Raw genomic sequence first — 21145 nt, forward strand, 5'->3', positions numbered from 1 at the left:
TCTAGGCCTTGTTTCATTTCTAGAGCACAGGCAGAGTAGAGTTAGCATAACTCTGAAGGGCCCTAGGATCTTTGGAATGGTAAATGAGCATTGCCTTCAACTGAGAGTCACAGGCTGCACTAGCCTCTAACAAGAGAGCCAGCCTATGTATTAAAGCTTTGAAGCTTTTGAACTTCTCCTCTCTAGCTATGTAAGTCCTAGGTGGCATTTTCTTCAAATAGAAGGCTGTTTCATCTACACAGAAAATCTGTTGTTTAGTGTAAACATCTTCATCAGTTATCTTAGCTAGATCTTCTGGGTAATTTGCTGTACCTTCTCCATCAGCACTTACTGCTTGTATTAGTCCCTTCTCACGGCTGCTAATAAAGACATACCTGAGAATGGGTAATTTATAAAGGCAAGAGGTTTAATTGACTCACAGTTCTGCAGGGCTGAACTAATGACATGAGGAAGGCCTCAGGAAACTTACAATCATGGTGGAAGGGGATGTAAACACATCCTTCTTCACATGATGGCAGAAAGAAGTGCCCAGCAAAAGGGAGAGAAGCCCATTATAAAATCATCAGGTCTCATGAGAATTCACTCACTATCACAAGAACAGCAGCATGGGGGTAACTGCGCCCATGATCCGGTTACCTCCCATTGGGTCCTTCCGACAACACATGGGGATTGTGGGAGCTACAATTCAAGATGAGATTTGAGGTGGGGACAGAGCCAAATCATGTCACTGCTTTACCTTGCAATTTTATGATATGGAGATGTCTTCTCTCCTTAAATCTCATGAACCGGTCTTTTAGCTTTAAACTTTTCTTCTACGGCTTTCTCACTTCCCTCAGCCTTCAAAGAATTGAAGGGAGTTAGGGCCTTGCTCTGGATTAGGGTTTGGCTAAGGGAATGTTGTTACTGGTTTGTTCTTCAGACCACTAAAACTTTCTCCAAACTTCTATCCAGACCACTAAATGAAATAAGGCTATTTCATTCTGATTCGTGTGTTCACTGAAGTAGCACTTTTAATTTCCTTTCAAGAACTTGTTTTACGTTTACAACTTGGCTAACTGGCATACAAGGCCTAGCTTTCAGTCTCTCTTGGCTGTCAAAATGCCTTTCTCACTAAACTTAATTGTTTCTATCTTTTGATTCAGAGTGAGAGGCATGCGAGTCTTCCTTTTACTTGCATACTTACAGACCATTGTAGGGTTATTAATTGGCCTAATTTCAACATTACTGTGACTCAGGGAATAGAGAATCCCAAGGAAAGGGAAAGAGATGGGGGCTCAGCAGAACACAAGCAACATTTTTGGATTAAGTCCACTATCTTATATGGGCATGGTTTGTGGTGCCCCAATGCAGTGACCATCATAACATCAAAGGTCACAGAGTACAGTAACAGATATTATAATAATGAAAAGGTTTGAAACACTGCAAGTATTATCAAAATGTGACACAGAGATATAAAGTGATCACATGCTAGAAAAATGGCACCAATAGACTTGCTTGACAAAGAATTCCCACACACCTTCAATCTGTAAAATAAAAACAAAGCCAAAAACCAAGAAACAGTTTCTGTGAAGCTCAGTAAAGTGAAGCACAATAGAATGAGGTTTGCCTGTACTTGGTTTCTAGACTTCAGTTTAACACACAGATTCTGTTTTGTCTAGGCAGTACAGTTTAAATGATGAGGGTTTTTGTAAAATGCCTTTGGAATTTTCCAAGAGTTGAGTTGTCTTATGTATGTTATTGTTGTTGTATTTTTAACAACAGGGTCTTACTCTGTCACCTGAGTGATAGCGGTGCGATCGTAGTTCACTGCAACCTCAAATTCCTGGATTCAAGCAATTCTCCCACCTCTCCCAAGTAGCTTGTAATACAGACATGAGCCATAACACCTGACTAATTTTTAAGATTTTTTGTAGAGATGGCCATAAATAAAATAGCCATAATCCTGGCTAATTTTTAAAATTTTTTGTAGAGATGGGGGTCTCACTATGTTTCCCAGGCTAGTCTCTAAACTTTAGGACTCAAGCGATCCTCCCACCTCAGTCTCCCAAAGTGTTGGGATTACAGTTGTTAGCCACCATGCCCGACTGAACTTTTTTTATTACCAAAATAGCAGAAGATGAAAGATAAACGGAAGAAGAGGTCTGAAACTAAAGTCTTGCCATGTGTGGGATTTGTGAGTGGGGAGCAGTATTAGTTTATCTGTTAGTAGAAATAAGTATTGGAAATATGTGAAGTGTCTTGCCTAGACTTAGTGTATATAATAGGAGCTTTAAAAAAGTTAGTTCCTTTCCTTCCTGGAAATAATTGTGATACTTTTTTTCCTAATGACGTGAGTCTCCAAAATTTTTGGTTAACTATATTATCTTTTCCTTAATGACCTTCCCCAGATCACTTCCACTCTTCTCCCTTCCCCCATATGCAAAGTCTATGTAACTATGATCGAGGAATGTTAGAGTCAGTTTTCTGGGCTACCCTCCCATCCACGGTAGGAATCATTAGGAGAATACTACCACCTGATTTTGTATGTAAGCACTGAAGTTGTTATCCTACTTGTTTCATAAGTGGTATCTTCTTTCCTCTCTGTCTCCCTCAAAACATCTCATCTTGATACAAAATAGGGAGTTTCAACCTTTGAGGAGAATTTTCCAGGAGCTTATGGGTGACAGTCTGACTTACGGTATATTTATTTAGATCTGCACAATTTATGATCTTGTTTGCAAGCCATGTGTAATGTTTCGATTCATCATGTTTTCTACCAAATAAAACATCTTGTGTTTATTTAAAATGTAATTTGTATTTCTATTAGGTTGATGTACTGCATGTCTTGAAAAATACCTACTGAGCATGTTCATGTTCATGCAGTAGCCGTGTTTATGAGATATATGATGTGATTTAGTTAAAGCTGAACATGGGGGGTATTTAAAATCTGATTATTTAGAACATATGTTTTGGCAATACATCACTTACTAGATAGATTTCTGCAAATAAGCCTTTTAAAGTGAATATGTAATAAAGTTTTATTTTAATAAAGGGGCCAAGAGCATTAGAATTTTATATAGCTTCATGCTATTGTAAATGCATCTTGTTAAAATAATATAAATCTAGACATTGTAAGGAGTCCTTTTAAATTGAAATTCTAGTGTTGTTATTTCCTTGACTAATACCTTCACATCATACTTCTTTGTTCGTGGCTTTCATTGAGAGCACTAAAGAATCCCACCAGCAGAACATGTCAGAATGGGTTGAGACTTTATACGCTTCACTGTCTGTTAGTGATCATCTCTTGTTTTTCTTGTAGACCATGGCAAAAGTTATAACCACCGTACTGAAGTTCCCTGATGATCAGACTCAGAAAATTTTGGAAAGAGAAGATGCTCGGCTGATGGTAAGTTCTAGAAGTGGGCTCTAGATAGAAGATGATTTCCCATCTGTTTATATTCTGTCTCATTTATAAGGACTTTTGAGTTGGTAAAATAAATTTTAAGATTTCAAATCTTTATTATATCACAGCCTGAAAAATGAGAGTGAATTTACACTAAGAAATTTAACCAAGGGTAAATGTGAATGGATGCCCTCAAGGGAAGGAAGAGTCTAAATACCATATAAGAGGTTGACACCCGTATGTATGCTATATGGCATTTCCAGAACTTGGGCTGTTTATGGAAAGGATGGAAAAGACATTTGTTCTGGTATATCCAGTAATAATTTTTTAAACCAAATTATATCATCATGTTAGATGATTTATATATTACAGTTCTTTATTGCATTCCAGTTGATTTCCAAATACGTTAATTCTGGGTGAAAGAATTTAAGCATTCTTGAGCTTTTGATACCTTATGGGGGAAATCAGACAAACAATGAATTATTTTTAAAAACATAGTGTGAAGTCAGCTGTAATTGAAAAATGAAAGAAACACACACTTTGTAAATTATAAAAAATTCTCCATGCCAAAGTTATTTTTGCCCTGGGCCAGTAATTTAATAAGATCCATTCTAGGCAGAGTATGAAACTTGAAAAATTTGAGTTCTGCCTTCAGCTGTCTCTTTCTGCTTCCTTTCCTTGTCTTGATAGTAGCCTGTAGAGCCCTCCGTGAATACCCTTCTCCTCCCAATCTCTTTACCTATTTCATCATACCAGCACTGGTTTTATTCTCTCTCTCCTCACTAAAGCAAGCCAACATCTTTTCCTTAATGGTGGGTTAGCGTGTGTCTGAGCATCTCCAATAAAGAGCATAAGCCAGTAAGTCCCAAAGTATCTCATCGTATCCCAACAGATTGTTTTCTTACAAAAGTTCTTGATTCTCTTGAGCCCACATCTCCTTCTCTACATGATCACTTATTTGTTCTGGTTCTAACTCATAGAACTCAACCAAAAATCTGGGGATGGCCTAGATGGAGGAGTTTTCCTCCTCCCGGCTAAATAATACCTCTTGCACTTACAGCCTTTTATGAAGTTCCTCTGACTCTCTGCACAAGGTCAGCCCTGAAGGGACCCCAATATCTCAGGCACATTCTGACCACTTCTTCTTGGTCTCCTCTAAGCTCATCCTAGCATTCCCTGACCTTTGTCCCAATGCTTCATTGTATATTGTATTATATACTTATTGCCTATTTTCTGAGGCATTTGCTATTATTTTGGTTAGCATTTAATTGTTTTTTGTAAAAATCCCTCCTCTGCCACTCCCTGGCATTTAGTAGCCTGAAAAGCAGTGCTTTAGTTATTTCTGCTTATAAATATTTTTGATAAAGAAATATGTCACTATAATGTATACCATTCATCAACAGAGAGAATGTTGTTTTAAATTATAATGAACATCTAATTCTACAAGCATGAAATTTTGTATTCATGAGTAGAAATTTTTCCTTTACTGAGTAAAATATCTTTGTGAAGATAAAAATTTCTAATGCAGTTTGAGCCTGTTGACATAATTTTGTCATTATGGTCCAGTTTAGGAAAATAATTTTAAATGATATAAAAGGGCTTTTATTTAGTTATCTTTATTCATTCTCTCATAGCTGCTTTATCATCTTGATAAACATCTTGATGTTGGAATATGGCAAACTTTACTTTTACTGCATTTTCTCAGGATTTGCTATATAGTGTAGGCTCATCCTAAGTCGCTGCTCTAGCAAATGTGGTCGGAAACATTCCGCTTCATTCCATATACACATGTAGTCTTTGGCTGGTTTGCTTTGATGAAAAACAAATCGAATTGGTAAATGTAGGTAGTGAATCGATAAAACTCTTAAAGCAGACAAAAAAGGTTTATTTTTGTTAAGTTTAACTTAAAAAAAAGAGTCTTTGAAAAACAGACTGTTTTCTTCCTGAATACAGTGGTATTCATTCTAGGTAGGGATGAAATGGTAGCTGATTTATCCTTCCTGAAAGAATCTTCCTTTATCCCAGAGGTTGACCTGCCCAGAAACAATGTTCTACTTTTCTACTATTCCTTTAAGCAAAGTCTCATCCATCATTATCTCTTGCTTAATGAATAAGTTCAGTCAACAGTCATCTACTCTTCTAGTTGTTATGGGAAATATAGGAAAATAGAAGATACGGAAGACATTGGTTGTTGACCTTGTGGAACTTTTAATTTTAGGGGGAAGGGGTAATATCCATTCATACATGAATAAAAAGATATGCTTAAGTAATATGATTCAAATAATAAAAATGATGCTTAGGAAATATGAAATTTTATGATGAACATGAAATGAGGAAGTCCCCAAAATATGATATGAGATGACATGAATTAATCAATTTGAGTCAACTTTTGTCAATTTAAGGAGATTCTTGATACTTGATAATGTGACTCATGATTGTTTCACGAGTATAAGAAAGTTGAAGCAAGAGTTACCTTTGTCAGAGATTGCCATCATTCATAAAATGAGCAATAAGAATCACTGTCTTTGAACAAGTCTCTTGAAGAAATTTCAGCTAATTTCATATCCCTGTCCATTGAGCTGTAGCTCGCTAGAACAAAACACAGGTATGAAAATGATTTTTCTTTTTCCAATAGAAAGTGCACATGATGAAATGTGTAGAAAACAAAACTTTAGGAGTTTATTAAATAATCATTTTTAAATGATTTAATCACATTAATTTTAAATGTATGCTTCAAATGGATCTTTTCTGTAAGTTTTTGTAACTGTGCAGCTATGGTTTCACTTCTATTAAAATCAGCAACCCTAAGTGTTTTGTTATTTTTGCCTAAGGACTGAAAAGCTGGTATAAGAAAACCGAAACAAACCTAAAACATTTTGCCGAGCTGCCCCCTCTGTCAAATTAATATTTGGGATGCTTGCAAGAGTGTGGATTGTACTTTGTGTTGACAGCGTGCAGCCCATGTTAGTTTTTACATTATTTATCGGGTATTATCAGAGGAATACATTCTAAAACTTTTGCTTTTTGACCATGATGATTATACATTTACTTTGTAGCACTAATCAAAAGCTTTCTATGACTGCTGGTGAGGTACTTTTCAATATATCTTATCTTTACTATACTTCCCTCTCTTCAGTGAGTTTTATACTCTTTATTTAAAAAACCTCATTACAGGATACAAGTTATTACTGTTTTCAGAGTTTAACCTAGTCTCAAGAGTAGATTTTATAGATGAGAAATCACTATCTGTTAAGTAAGGTTAAATTACAGAGCATAATTACAGTCTGGTTTATTTGAGGGTCTTGGTGTATAGGGAAGGAATCTTAGTCCTTTGTTGACTTGCTATGGAAACTCAGGCAATTCTCAGAGCCTCTTTTCTTCACAAGACTAACATAATCTTGTTAGGGTTGTCCGGGAACCAGAGTACAGTTGCCTGGGCTCAGTGATAATGTAGGGATGGTGGTGATAATTATTTAGCCTCCTTTTAGCAATGTGTAGAACTAGTCTTTTCTGGAAAAAGAGACTGGAAAGGTAAATCATTGATGTGTATAAGAAAAACCATTAAAGACCTCAGTAGGAGGGTCAAGTCACACGATGACACCAGCCCACAAAATGCCCCCATCTCCAACTTCGGTACCTTAGAGTGCCAGCCACATGCGATATTGCTGGGATGAGAGCCTAGATCTCAATGGTTTGACTGCTGTATAACTTAGCGCAAACTGTTTTCATATTTTTGACCCTCATTGGTAAAATGAGATTGTTGGATTATACTATCTCTAAGGTTTCTTTCCCCACAAAGTATAAAATCTTGTTTTAGATTTGTTTCAAGTAGGAAAAGGAATTGCCTTCTAAACAGCAGGCAGAAGTTAAAACAAAATGCACATACCAAATGCACATATCTCTGTTTTTCCTAGAACAGCTTTTTTTCCCTCCTCTCAATTTTTAGTTTACTATACCTTGCTACTTCATTTTATGATGGTTTAGGTAGCTTAGATGGCCAGAGTAGACTGGATATTCGAGTAGCACAATATGGGCAAGAGTGAATACATAAGTTCTTGGCTCATCTAATTGTTTGTGTTTTTATTGAATAAAACTGCCCTAGAAGTACACCCTGATTTTTTTTTGAAATGAGAGTATTATTACATTATTTAAGATAATTTCATTAGGAAAGTTTATTGTAATTGGGTAACAAGTCATCTCAGAATTGAGATTCCTTTGTTATATGGAAACCCCTCTTTAAAAGTTTTCTTAGACATTTTTCTCTTTAGCGTGCTAGCAAAATGTAATGACATAAATGGACATCACTGTTTTCTTGATGACTCCATTAAAGAAAATTTCTCTTTGATGGAGAAGGTTGGCTTGTTTGTGTTCTCTGTCCATTCTAGTCATCTTTTTCAATTGCTCTTCTGTTGACTCTCCTTCAACTTTGCTTTCACACTGATCCTTGGTGGTGTATATAGTTCTTCATCAGTCCTTGCCCTGGACCAGTCTTGTATTCTCTTAACGTCTCATTTTCTTCCCCTGTTGGAATTTTCAAAATTTCCTCCAAATTAATAAAATCAGAACTTTTCAGCATTGCTAGGTACAAAAGTTTTCCATTCCCACACGAGGTTTACCCTTTCCCTCTGCATGGGCTGAGAAGATGCATGCAAGGTGGGTTCAGGAAACACATACAAATAAAACTGACACATTATAGAAAATATTGCACATGTCAAATACATATTTGTTTTCTTGAGATTGGTTTTGATTCTGGTATTGGTAGAATAAGGTAATACGTGATCACTGGAAAAAATATTGTAAGCCAGAAACATAGAAAGGGAGTCCCTCATGATCTTCAGCCTCCAGACTACTTCTGCTATGCCAGTATCATCTCTGTGAACAGTTTGGGGAATATCTCCATGTTTTCTAAGCCATGTAATTACATATTTATAGTTACTCCTTTATCATTCATTTTATTTTATAAAAATGAGAGTATGCAATGGCTTGCCTTTTTCACTTAATATATTTTTATATTATTCCACCTTATTACAAATTGGTCTCATTCTTTTCAATGGCTGATTGTATGATTATATGGATGTCCTACAGTTTAGTTCACCAGTTTCCTCCTCATTCCATTTACTTATGTTTTCAAGATTTTCAGTACTTTACAAGCATAGACATAGGGAACATCCATATACATGGATTTTGTATACTTTTGCCGGAGAGGATATTAACCTTATTGTGTTGTGTGTGTTGCACATATTATTTTCTAGCTTGTCTTTTGGTTTTGCTGCTTTTTACTAACTTTAAATATGAAAGATAAATAAAATGATGTTTCTGAGGTTGGCCACACTATCCAAGAATAGACTCAGATTTTATAAGCAATCTTTGTTTTTAATGCTGCCATTTTAAATCACCGTGAAGGTAATTAATGATTTTGGACAATGACCATCTTAAAATGGGGCATAGAATTTATTTAAGGTTTGTCACAGTAAAAACTATATTTGAGATTGAGTTTCCTTAAATTGAAATTTCAGTTTGGGTCACCATTCCTGAAACCATTTCTGATACATTGTTGAATTACAAGAGGAGTTATTCAGTGATCAAATTGACACATTAGGAATGAGAATTCAACATATAGACACATGGCTCTTCAAATTCATCATCATTTTCCCGAAAACTTTTTAGGGTAAATTGAAATTATGTAAATCAAATTTTAATGTGTACTTTCATGGAATTATGAAAGAGATCCTTTTGTAAAGCAAATAATCGCCCCATAATTCAGCTGGTAAATATGTACTTAAAATACGCAGTACACCTTTCATTACGTTGTTTAAGTCTTCAAATGAAAGTTGCAAGTAAAATCTCAGCTACATAATATTATATTTACCTAGGATATGGGGGGAGGTATTACAGATTCCTTATTCCTTGCCTGTACACCCTTGATTTGGGGAGATTTGAGAAAAATTTAAGTACAGTCTGTAATCCTATGAACTTCATATACACATACAATCTATGTGTTATATTAAGTCTTAAAACTAACCCAATAAGCTTTTTTTCTTCCTGGCTTTGTAGTTTACTTCACCTCGCAGTGGTATCTTCTGAGTAAACCATCAGTCTGTGCTTAGTTAGCATGTGGTGAGTGAAGAACAATGTCTTGTGTCTTTTGTGCAAAAATCAAATGTGTTGCATGATACTAACCATTTTGCTGGAATTCTTTTGCTCTTGTTTAATAAATATATGATTATGCTATGGGTTAATATAAGTATTTTCTGTTCATTCTGTTATATGGATCAATAATAGTTAAAAATTACTACCCCCAGTAAGAGTTATATAATTTTAGGAAATTTCATTTCTTTAAAGAGTAATTGAAAGTTTGAAAATTGCTCTTTGAAATTTTGTTAAAGAATCCAAAAAAGTGTTTATGTAACTTATTTTCCCTTTTGTTTTTAATTTTCCAAGAATGATCTTTGAAATTATGATTGTGAGAGAGAAATGAAAAATCATTTTCTAGATAAAAATGAAGTGGTATATTCCGTGAGAATTCAAAATCCTGTAAAGCCTGAGTCAAGGCCAGTCAGAAATAATGAAAACTAGTAAGATCAATTTTAAAATATAGCTTTATTACTTCCTGAAATCAGACAGTTTAACACAAGACAACACGTTTGTCCTGAGGAGACCGTTAGGCAGCCTACTTTAATTGAATGTGATTCTTTCTGATTAACATATTACAGTGAAATGCAGGCATATGAAACGTTTCAACGCAGTTGACTGTCTTCATCATTTAAACCCTCTCCCCTCATCTCTATGTATTTTTCATGCTATTAGGTTGATTTAGCACCCCCTGAAAATGTACCATACATCTTTACCTCAGCCTTTGCTAGAATTTTCACAAAATCAAAAACAGATCACAATTAATAGGGCTTCACTATAATTAAAATAAATACTCTCAGTGATTGGTAATATCCAGCTAATAATAGTATCAAGGTTTAAAATGGCAAGATACAACATTTCCCCGTTCTTTTAAGCTTTTATTTATTTATTTATTTTAAATAAGTAGAGCCTTTATCACCCTGGCTGGAGTGCAGTAGTGTGATCATAGTTCATTCCTGTGTCAGCTCCTGGGCTCAAGGGATTCTCCCACCTCAGCCTCCCAAATAACTGGGACTATAAGGCACGTATTATTTTATTTTATTTTATTTTGTAGTGATGGTCTTGCATAGGCTGGTCTCGAACTCCTGGGCTCAAGCGATCTTCCTAACTCAGCCTCTAAGCTTTTTTTTTTTTTTTTTTTTTGAGACAGAGTCTCGCTCTGTCACCCAGGCTAGAGTGCAGTGGCGCGTTCTTGGCTCACTGCAAGCCCCGCCTCCTGGGTTCACGCCATTCTCCTCCCTCAGCCTCCTGAGTAGCTGGGACTACAGGTACCCGCCACCATGCCCAGCTAATTTTTTGTATTTTTAGTAGAGACAGGGTTTCACCGTGTTATTCAGGATAGTCTCGATCTCCTGACCTTATGATCTGCCCACCTTGGCCTCCCAAAGTGCTGGGATTACAGGCGTGAGCCACTGTGCCTGGCCCTCTAAGCTTTTATCTTTAAAAATCTTCTGTGCCTTCATTCGAGCCTCCTTTTGATTTTAATATATATTATTTGATTTGCCTTAGCAATTATCCAGAACTATCTTATTTTTGTCATCCACATTACAATGGCTGGCAGTACAATGCATGGTTTTATTAGGTTACTTTGATAATAAATGTGAACATTGAAAAACTGTAAATTCTATAGCTAACCCATTAAGTCTTAATGTTTTCCTTTTAAAATAATATTAATACTGCATTGCACTTGTTATTATTATTGCAGCTGAATATCAGTTATCACTGGAAATGTATATTGTGCAGCATTTCTATTAATTGATTAATTGATTGTCTCCTCAACTTTTAGTTTGAAACATTTCAGACATAAGATTTGCAAAAATAGTACAATGAACACCCATATACCCTTCACCTAGTAATGTTTGGCCAGATTTTCTGACTTGCTGTCACTCTTGTTCTCTCTCCATTTATATTATTCCCCATTTGTAACATTTGGCAATTACTTGCCAACATGCTTGCAAGCATTTGACAATTGTAAACATAAACTAAGTACTTTAGCATGTATCTTTAAGAACAAGGACATTTTTCTACATACAGTACAGTTATTACACTCAGGAAGTTTAATATTAGCTAATACTAATATATAGTACATAATACTCAGTTTTTTACAGTTTTCCAAATAATGTCTCCCATAATTTTTTAGAATCCAGGATCCACTCAAGAGATCTCACATTGCATTTAGTGGTCGTATTTTCCTAGTCTTTTTTAAACTAGAAAACTTCTAGCTTTTTTGTCTTTAATGATGCAGCATTGTTGAACTGATCTTGAATTTTGTTTCCCACAACAGATCAAGCTACGGTTTCAAAATAAAAACTGACAAGGAATTTACGTATAACAGAAGATCTTGTTGGTGTCTTCTTTAGGTTCCTAGGACCAACATGATTATTGAACTAGTTTTATAAATAATATACTATTAGTAGTACATTATGAGTAGTGAAATATTTGTTCATTTACAAATTCAGAAGACTAAAACTCCCCCTATCCACTTAATATATATGGAAAGTTTGCCTCTATTAATCTTACTTGGTAATTTATTTTTATGGGATTTTAAACTCATATCTTGATGTGACTGCTGGTTTTCGCATTTTCTTTTCCTTTTCTTTTTTTTATATTTGAGACAGAGTTTCACTCTTGTTGCCCAGGCTAGAGTGCAGTGGTGCAGTCTCGGCTCACTGCAACCTCCACCTCCCAGGTTCAAGTGATTCTCCTGCCTCAGCCTCCTGAGTAGCTGGGGTTACAGGTGCCCGCCACCACACCCAGCTTATTTTTTGTATTTTTAGTAGAGACCGGGTTTCACCATGTTGGCCAGGCTGGTCTCGAACTCCTGACCTCAGGTGATCCACCTGCCTCGGCCTCCCATAGTGCTGGGATTACAGGCGTGAGCCACTGCTCCTGGCCAGCATTTTCATTTGAGAAACATTATGAGGAAGACTTTGGCTTTGTCATAGCTTTTTTTTTTTTTGCCCCCCAGCATGGTCACACCAGCCTAGAGTGCAGTGGCGTGAACACAGTTCACTGCAGCCTTGACCTCCTGGGGTCAAGGAATCCTCCCGCCTCAGCCTTCTGAGTAGCTGGGACCACAGACACATGCCACCACACCTAGCTATTTTTTTTTTAAAAAAAAGTTTGTAGATACAGGGTCTTGCCATGTTGCCCAGGCTGGTCTTGAACTCCTGGGCTCAAGCAGTCCTCTGACCTTGGTCTCCCAAAAGTGCTGGGATTATAGGCATAAGCCACCATGCCCAGCCAGCATTTCTAATTAATTTATTTTTTGAGACAAGATGTCACTGTCGCCAAGCCTGGAGTGCAGTGGTACAGTCAGCTCACTGCAGCCTTGACTTCCCAGGCTCAAGCGATCCTCCTGCCTCAACCTCCTGAGTAGCTGGGACTACAGACACACACCATCATGCCTGTCTAATTTTTTCTATTTTTTGTAGCAATGGGATCTCACTCTGTTGCCCAGGCTATTTTTAATTTTTAAATTAAATTTCTTAATTCCAGATGAGACATAAATTTTCACACCAAAATGCTGTTTGTCTTTTGCTATTATGTCATGCTGGGAGAATTGCAATTTGTAGAATAATCAGCACACTGGGTAAGAGGAAAGAGCTCTTTCTCATCTTTATTTTTTATTGTTTTTTTGAGGCAGTCTCTCACTCTGTTGCCCAGGCTGGAGAGCGATGGCATGATCTCGGCTTACTGCAGCCTCCGCCTCCTGAGTTCAAGTGATTTCTCCTGCCTCAGCCTCCCGAGTAGCTGGGGTTACAAGCACCACCACGGCCGGCTAATTTTTTTGTATTTTTAATAGAGACAGGGTTTTGCCATGTTGGCCAGGCTGGTCTCAAACTCCTGGCCTCAAGTGATCTTTCCACCTTGGCCTTCCAAAGTGCTAGGATTATAGGCATGAGCCACTGGGTCCAGCCTGTCATCTTTAATTCCAGTCCAATATTTGTGAGATTCAGCCAAGTCAGCGTGTTTACTCCTGGGTTACTGTATAAACTGGTAGCATTCAATATATGGTAAACGGTTGCAGTTCCAAATTTCACTTAGAAATGCCATTTTCCAGGATTGCTGACTATAGGTTGGTTTGCATCATTGCAAGAATGTTAATTTTTAGAAGATACCTTTAAGATTTAGTGTTTAGACAATTTCTACTTTTTTTTTTTTTTTCCAGAATGGGGTCTTGCTGTGTTGACCAGGCTGGTCTCGAACTCCTGGCCTCAAGTGATTCTCCCATCTCGGCCTCTCAAAGTGCTGGGATTACAGTCATGAGCTACCACACCCAGCCTTATTTCTGCCTCTTTACTGCAGTCTCTAGACCATGAAATAGAATTTTATTTCAAACTTGAAAAAGCAAATATCCCAAAAAGTCAACCTAAATGTTTTGGGTTTTTTTGCCCCCTTTCTTTATTCTCTTTTCCTTTTTCTTTTCCAGTCATGGCTCCGATCTTCATCTTGAAGAGGAGTGACATTGGGCGACTGCTCCTTGGAAAACTGTCCACACTTGCTACTCTTTGAGAATGAAGTTGTCATTCAGGGCCCCTCATGTAGCCAAAAGACCAAGAAAAATCTGGCCCACAGATAAGTTGCAGACTGCCTTTAAAATAGATTTTATCAGTGGAGAAATGGTGATAGTTTTTTCTTCAATTTTCTCTTGGGAAGAGTTTTATGTTGTTTAAAAGATATTTTGATAACTTAACCTGCTTTATGGGCTTACATAATATTCCTTTCATCCATTCTTTTTAAAGAACGGCTTACCTTTCCTATTTATTTTTAGGGTGATTTTTTAAAAAGACTTGTGCAATACATTTTGAGGTGAAACTTAGTGGATTTTTTCTGATAAATTAGAGCATTTAATTGACTATTTTATTCAGGTTGATCTGTTGAATATTTGCTAAAGACCAGTTCTTTAAGCTAAGACATGTAATAAATCCCAAATGGCAGTACCTCATTGTTTACTTAGCTTTTGTACTTATATTTTTCAGAGGAAAAAACACTACTGTAAATTGTGAATAGCCAATACATAACTGTATTGTATGCAAATCTGTGATTGTTGGCAGTGTCATCTCTGAGAAACAGATAAATAAAGTTTATTTACTATATAACATTTGTTTATTGTACTTGTTCCTCAGTTGAAATCTATTTTAAAATGGTTAAGAATGCATATTCTATTTGGATGAATTTAGTGAGGAATTATTTGTCAATATAACTAAATGCTGAGCATTTGAAAAGAATTTTCATGTTCAAATTTGGTATGACCAAGTTAGAAGGAGCATGGAAATAAATACCCCATGATGTCTGCTTTAGGATTCTGACAACTTGGGAATGCCTCCTCTCTCTGGAATAGACCATACTTGAATTATTTTTTAACTTGGTGAAAGAGAAATTTCTGCACACTGAGAGATGGGTACTGTTCAGAGGGCTTCACACACCCTTCATATTCTAGGAAATACAATACTCAATATCTAGGTATTATCTAATCTCTGCCTCAAGGTAGAATCTCAGTTTTCCAGCCAGTCTGGACCTTAGCTCCTGATGTATCTTACATTGTGATAGAGTGGGGAGTTCTGGGGGATAGATAAACAAGGGGTCTGCCCATAACCCACAGCTGACTCATTTACTATTCCGGTAAGAGAAGAGGGTCTTCTTAGCACACACCCACCCCACTCCCCCAGCCTCGTTTTTAAAATCATGGTTTACTTAAATTGGCAAAATTTTGTCCCACCGAAGGGTTTCTGACAACAGATATGACTTCTTATCCTTATCTTTTTCTAGGGTAGAAATGGTGGACTCTCAGTGAAATGCATATGCAACTTTCTCTCTTTAACCCTTTTATAGAGACACACATGTCTAAAAGAGGAAGGATCAAACAGAGCAGCAAACTTTTTCTATAAAGGCCAGAAAGTACATATTATAGGCTATATAGTTTCTGTTGCAACCTTTCAACTCTCAGCTCTCATAGTGCAAAAGCAGCCATAGATAATGCATGAAAGCATAGCTTTGTTCCAACAAAACTTTATAAAAGCAAGTCTCAGGCTGGATTTGGCTTGCAGGCTGTAGTTTGCCAACCCCTTAGAAAGCAAACAAGCTGGATTTTAAATATTAGGGGGCAGGGGTGGCAATCATTTAATATATAGGAGTTGCTCATTTTTCTTTAGTACAGCTATGCAGCCCTTGTTTCAGAAAGGGGTGCAGTAAACTCACTTCACCTTGATTAAGAATAACGGTGACATTCTTTCAATGTTACTTGTTCCAGTGAGCACATAAATCCAGATCCTGAGGTTCAGAAACTAAGGCTGTCTCCAAGACCTCATGACTGCAGCACACAAAAAGATTGATGCTGTAAATATATTGCCAAAAAACAAGCATTTCACTTTGAAAGGTGTTCAGATATTACTTGAGCAAGAATTTTTGGCAGAAAATTCACTTGAAGTTGCTAGAATTCATAGCCACTTTGTTCAGTTCAGGTGCATGTACGACCTTAGTCGTAGATCTACCTTAGTAGAACGACCTTAGTGTTGACTGTCATTGAAAATTGTTGAATTAGGTGTTCCTGAATTAAAGGAGTGGAACATTAGTTCTGATTTTCCGACATATAAGTGTTGACTTTTTTTCTTTCAAAAATCCATTGGCTATAAAAACTCATGTCTGTAGAGTAAGTAACACACATAGGCTATTAGGGTGCTCATGCATTTTACCTGCTGCATGCCCAGAAAATGGACATGGCTCAGTTGGAGCTTCCTTATCCTCTGCAGCAAACTAGAGCCACAAAGGTATAGGCTAAAATACTGTGCCCAGACTGAATCTTTTCCTTATGTCTGAAAAAGCAAACAGGGAAGATTTACTGCCTTTTTTTTTTTTTTTTTTCTGATTCTGAAAGAAATTTAGGCTAATTTTAGACTAAATTTCTATGAAACTCTGTCCCATATGGAGAGTTTCGGCCACTTTTACATCCTAGTTCTTCCCATGAAGTCACCAGCGATCGCCAGCTTGACCACCCAGTAGATAAGGTGCCAAAGCAAGTTATGTGACCCCCGAGCTGCCCACTTCCCTGCGTGCCATTCATGCCAAGCTCCCTTTCAAAAGTGCCTGCTTTCTGCTTCAAAAGTGAAGTGGTACCCTTAAGGGAGGAAGCCTATATTTTTTTCCCTAAGCTAACTTTGGAATAAAAAGTCACTTTCTTAACAGCAAGCGACTGAACCTGTATTTTGGTTCCAATTTTGGTGGCCCATGTGGGCTGCCCACCCGGGCTACTGAGGCTCTGCCTGAGGGAAGATAAACTAGAATGGTGGAGGTGGCGACTGTACCATGTGTAGTGGCTGGAAGGCTCCTGCTTTACCTTTTTTTGTTCTCCTTCTTTCTTTCTCACACCCTACTTGTAAAACCTGGCTCCTAGGCAGAGGCCTACCAGGCTACGTCTTCCTTTCTCTTCTTTTCTGCCTGCTTTACATCTGCTGTTACTAAGTTGCTGGTGCTAAGATAGGATTCCTTATTTGTGGTCTAACTAGAATGTAGACGTTGGAAACTCATTTGAAACTGAAGAAGAAAAGAGTAGAAGAGTTGTTTTTTTTTTTTTAACCCATTCTGTGATTTAAAAAACAAAAACCATACCACCATAGAGACTGCTTTACCCAAATTTTAATTCATAGCTTTTGTTGGATTATATATTGGAGCTAAGAAAGTTTAGCCATGTAAACAGGTTCCAGTTTCACCAAAGAATAGTGTGAATCCAGCCATCTTTCATAAAGTGGTGAGTATATATATATATATGAATGAGACTTATTAGTTCAATGAAAACAGCTAAATCTTCTGAGCTATCAACAAAATGCGCATATGTGTTCTTAAACACTTAATAAGCACAGGCTTTAATAATGGTTAGTAGGGAAATAAAGTTCTGTAATATCTCCATTTTCAGAAGTAATCTAAATAAACTGCCAAAAATGGGAAAATTGGGTACATATAAATGAGATAAATGCTTGTAAGTAAACTTTGTATAATTTAAAATCTTAAAATCATTTTGGTTCTTGTTTGATGTGTGGGTCATTTTCATGAAGAGTAGGGGTTATTATATGGGAAACATGTTCCAGAAATTGTAGAATGGTTCTCATACATAAAATGCTAATATCTGATAGGCAGTTCAGAATTTCTTGCTTCCTAGGTTTATATAAAATGTGCCAAAGAAGATGTGTTCTTATTGAGAAAAAGAATAATTTTGTCTAATTCTAAAGTTATCTAGAAGTTAATTCAAATTATGGACTTGAAAAGGATATTGCATTCACATAACTTTCTATATTGCTTTTAAAGTCCTTGTGCTGCTAAGTTACACGGCTTTGGGCCGGGTGCGGTGGCTCACACCTGTAATCCCAGCACTTTGGAAGGCCAAGGTGGGCAGATCACCTGATGTCAGGAGTTCAAGACCAGCCTGGTGAAACCCTGTCTCTACTGAAAATACAAAAATTAGCCGGGCTTGGTGGCACACTCTTGTAATCCCAGCAATTTGGGAGGCTGAGGCAAGAGGATTGCATGAACTTGGGAGGCGGAGGTTACAGTGAGCCGAGATGGTGCCATTGCACTCCAGCCTAGGCGACAGAGTGAGACTCCATCTCAAAAAAAAAAAAAAAATTACACAGCTTTGACTCTTGGGTCTAAAAAGATCACATGATAATGCTGTGTCTAGCCTTAATTCTTGTGAGCAGTTAAAATTCTTTGTAAGTTCAACAATGACTGCTCTAGGACCTTATGGGAAGAGCAGTGGCACCTGTCCCATGCTGTAGCTCAGTAGCTGAGGCTTTGCTTTTTTTTTTTTTTTCGAGACAGTCTCACTCTGTCACCCAGGTTGGAGTGCAGTAGCGCGATCTCAGCTCATTGCAAGCTTAGCCTTCCGGGTTAACGCCATTCTCCTGCCTCAGCCTCTCAAGTAGCTGGGACTACAGGCGCCTGCCACCATGCCCGGCTAATTTTTGTATTTTTAGTAGAGACAGGGTTTCACCCTCTTAGCCGGGATGGTCTCGATCTCCTGACATTGTGATCCACCTGCCTTGGCCTCCCAAAGTGCTGGGATTACAGGTGTGAGCCACTGCACCCGGCCAAGGCTTTGCTTTTTTACAGTGGAGGCTTGGGTTCAACTTCTGGCTTAGGGAATGAGTCCTTTCTGCTTTGTTATTTCTGTGACCGTTTGCCATTTATTAATACTTTTTCTCTCCATGGACAGCTTCTGATTTCCTGTCTTAAAATTTTCCTTTCTTTGAGCTATATTTCGGGGGCATTTCCAGGTAAAAACCATTTGCCATCCCTTTGAAAATACCTTGTGCACCTGTGGTTGTCATACCCTCGAGGCTTATTGATTTCACATAGGAGGTTACCTTTAGTTAAGTTAAAAAAAAAAAAAAAAGGCAAGTACATATATTTTCAAAAGCCAGAAATATCAGCTGTTTGTCCTGGCTAAAATCTGGTAATAACAGATTTCTTTTCTTTTTTTTTTTTTTTTGAGACAAGGTCTCACTCTGTCACCCAGGTTGGAGTGCAGTGGCATAATCATGGCATACCACAGCCTCAACCTCCTGGGCTCACATGATCCTCCCACCTCAGCCTCCTGAGTGACTGGGACTTCAGATGTCCACCACCATGCCTGGCTAATTTTTGTATTTTTTGTAGAGATGGAGATTTGCCATGTTGGCCAGGCTGGTGTCAAACTCCTGACCTCAAGTGATCTGCCCACCTCAGCCTCTCAAAGTGTTGGGATTACAGGCGTAAGCCAACACGCCCTGCAGAGGTTTTTAAAATACTTTTCTTTTGAGAGTTCCGTAGTTAGAAATCAACTTAATTTAGACTGGTGTTTGCGTTTCATGTGTACGGATAATGTCTTAAGGCCCCTGCTTTCCCTCTAAAAACTTCTTAGTCAACAGAATTCTGTCTGATTCTTTATTTACTCTTGTCTGGTCCTCCTTCCTCTTGTATCTAACCTTTTATCACCCTACCAGATCTGCTTCTGTATGTCTATGTGTGTCTATTCATTATGTGTCATGTGCAATGTTTCACTACCAAAACTTATGAAAGGGTTTTTTTTTTTTTTATGCTTTAAGTTCTAGGGTACATGTGCATAACGTGCAGGTTTGTTACATACATATACATGTGCCATGTTGGTGTGCTGCACCCATTAACTTGTCATTTACATTAGGTATATCTCCTGATGCTGTCCCTCCCCCATAACTCGCCCCGGTGTGTGATGTTCCCCTTCCTGTGACCAAATGTTCTCATTATTCAATTCCCACCTATGAGTAAGAACATGTGGTGTTTGGTGTTTTGTCCTTGTGATAGTTTGCTGAGAATGATGGTTTCCAGCTTCATCCATGTCCCTACAAAGGACATGAACTCATCCTTTTTTATGGCTACATAGTATTCCGTGGTGTATATATGCCACATTTTCTTAATCCAGTCTATCATTGATGGACATTTGTGTTGGTTCCAAGTCTTTGCTATTGTGAATAGTGCCGTCGTGAACATACGTGTGCATGTGTCTTTATAGCAGCATGATTTATAATCCTTTAGGTATATAACCAGTAATGGGATGGCTGGGTCAAATGGTATTTCTAGTTCTAGATCCTTGAGGAATCGCCACACTGTCTTCCACAATGGTTGAACTAGTTTACAGTCCCACCAACAGTGTAAAAGTGTTCCTATTTCTCCACATCTTCTCCAGCACCTGTTTTTTCCTGACTTTTTAATGCTCGCCATTCTAACTGGTGTGAGGTGGTATCTCATTGTGGTTTTGATTTGCATTTCTGTGATGGCCAGTGATGATGAGCATTTTTTCATGTGTCTGTTGGCTGCATAAATGCCTTCTTTTGAGAAGTGTCTGTTTATATCCTTTGCCCACTTTTTGATGGGGTTGTTTTTTTCTTGTAAATTTGTTTGAGCTCATTGTAGATTCTGGATATTAGCCCTTTGTCAGATGAGTAGATTGCAAAAATTTTCTCCCATTCTGTTTTAATTAATGGGCTTAAAAATAATAAGTGCTTAACTCAAATATGTTGTCAGAAAAATAGCAAATTTAATGCTCATGTGACTTTAATCTTTGGTAAATACAGTTTGAAGATTATCAATAAAGTAAAAAAGTCTTCAAAATTTAGACATTTGGTCTAAATTAGGCAGGTCAGATACTGTTTGCTAGATGCTTTAGGGTCATAAATTGCTTACATGACTTAATTATTTGACTTGTCTCTTTTATGGCCAAGAGATTCTAAATAAAGCCTAGGGACATACAGAGTTAGCCCCTCAGCCTAGTCTGGGAAGAGTCACACACTGCCTGCAGCTCTGTCCTTGTCCTGGACTTTACAATCTGGTGCATGGTTAAATTTGCTTACTTACCAGGTTTTTCACCAAAAATAAAAGTTGCTGAGAGTTGACATTGTAACATGTAACTGAGGCTACTGGTGAGACAGTTTTACATGCAAGGTGTATAAGGAAAGTCGAATGTGTTTTTGATAAAATGTTATAAGAAGGCATGGAAGTATGGTTTTCATTAAAGGGAATGTAGTTTTGTTTAGTTCAGAAGTTTTTAAGGATTGTCTTAACCTAGAAGAGTAATAGGACAAAACTGAAGGTTTAAACAAGTTTAAAAATATTTGTGAAAGA

General features: G+C 37.4%; 1 protein-coding gene across 18 annotated transcripts in view; it reads left to right on the top strand.

Annotated features, from left to right (window-relative positions):
• GOLGA4 (golgin A4) overlaps nt 1-14616 on the top strand; it is a 120021-nt gene extending 105405 nt beyond the window's left edge. For 16 of the 18 annotated variants that reach the window (XM_009445174.3, XM_009445170.4, XM_009445173.4 and 13 more), the window contains 3 exons: nt 3299-3385; nt 9437-9499; nt 13947-14616. In XM_009445174.3, coding sequence (XP_009443449.1) covers nt 3299-3385; nt 9437-9466 — 117 coding nt within the window. In that variant the 3' untranslated portion in view covers nt 9467-9499; nt 13947-14616. The remainder of the gene's footprint in view (nt 1-3298; nt 3386-9436; nt 9500-13946) is intronic. The other 2 variants (XM_054681659.1, XM_009445171.4) reach the window with 1 other exon arrangement.
• Nucleotides 14617-21145: the final 6529 nt, after the last annotated feature.

Source organism: Pan troglodytes, chromosome 2 (assembly GCF_028858775.2).
Source record: "Pan troglodytes isolate AG18354 chromosome 2, NHGRI_mPanTro3-v2.0_pri, whole genome shotgun sequence".
NCBI classification, from domain to species: domain Eukaryota; kingdom Metazoa; phylum Chordata; class Mammalia; order Primates; family Hominidae; genus Pan; species Pan troglodytes.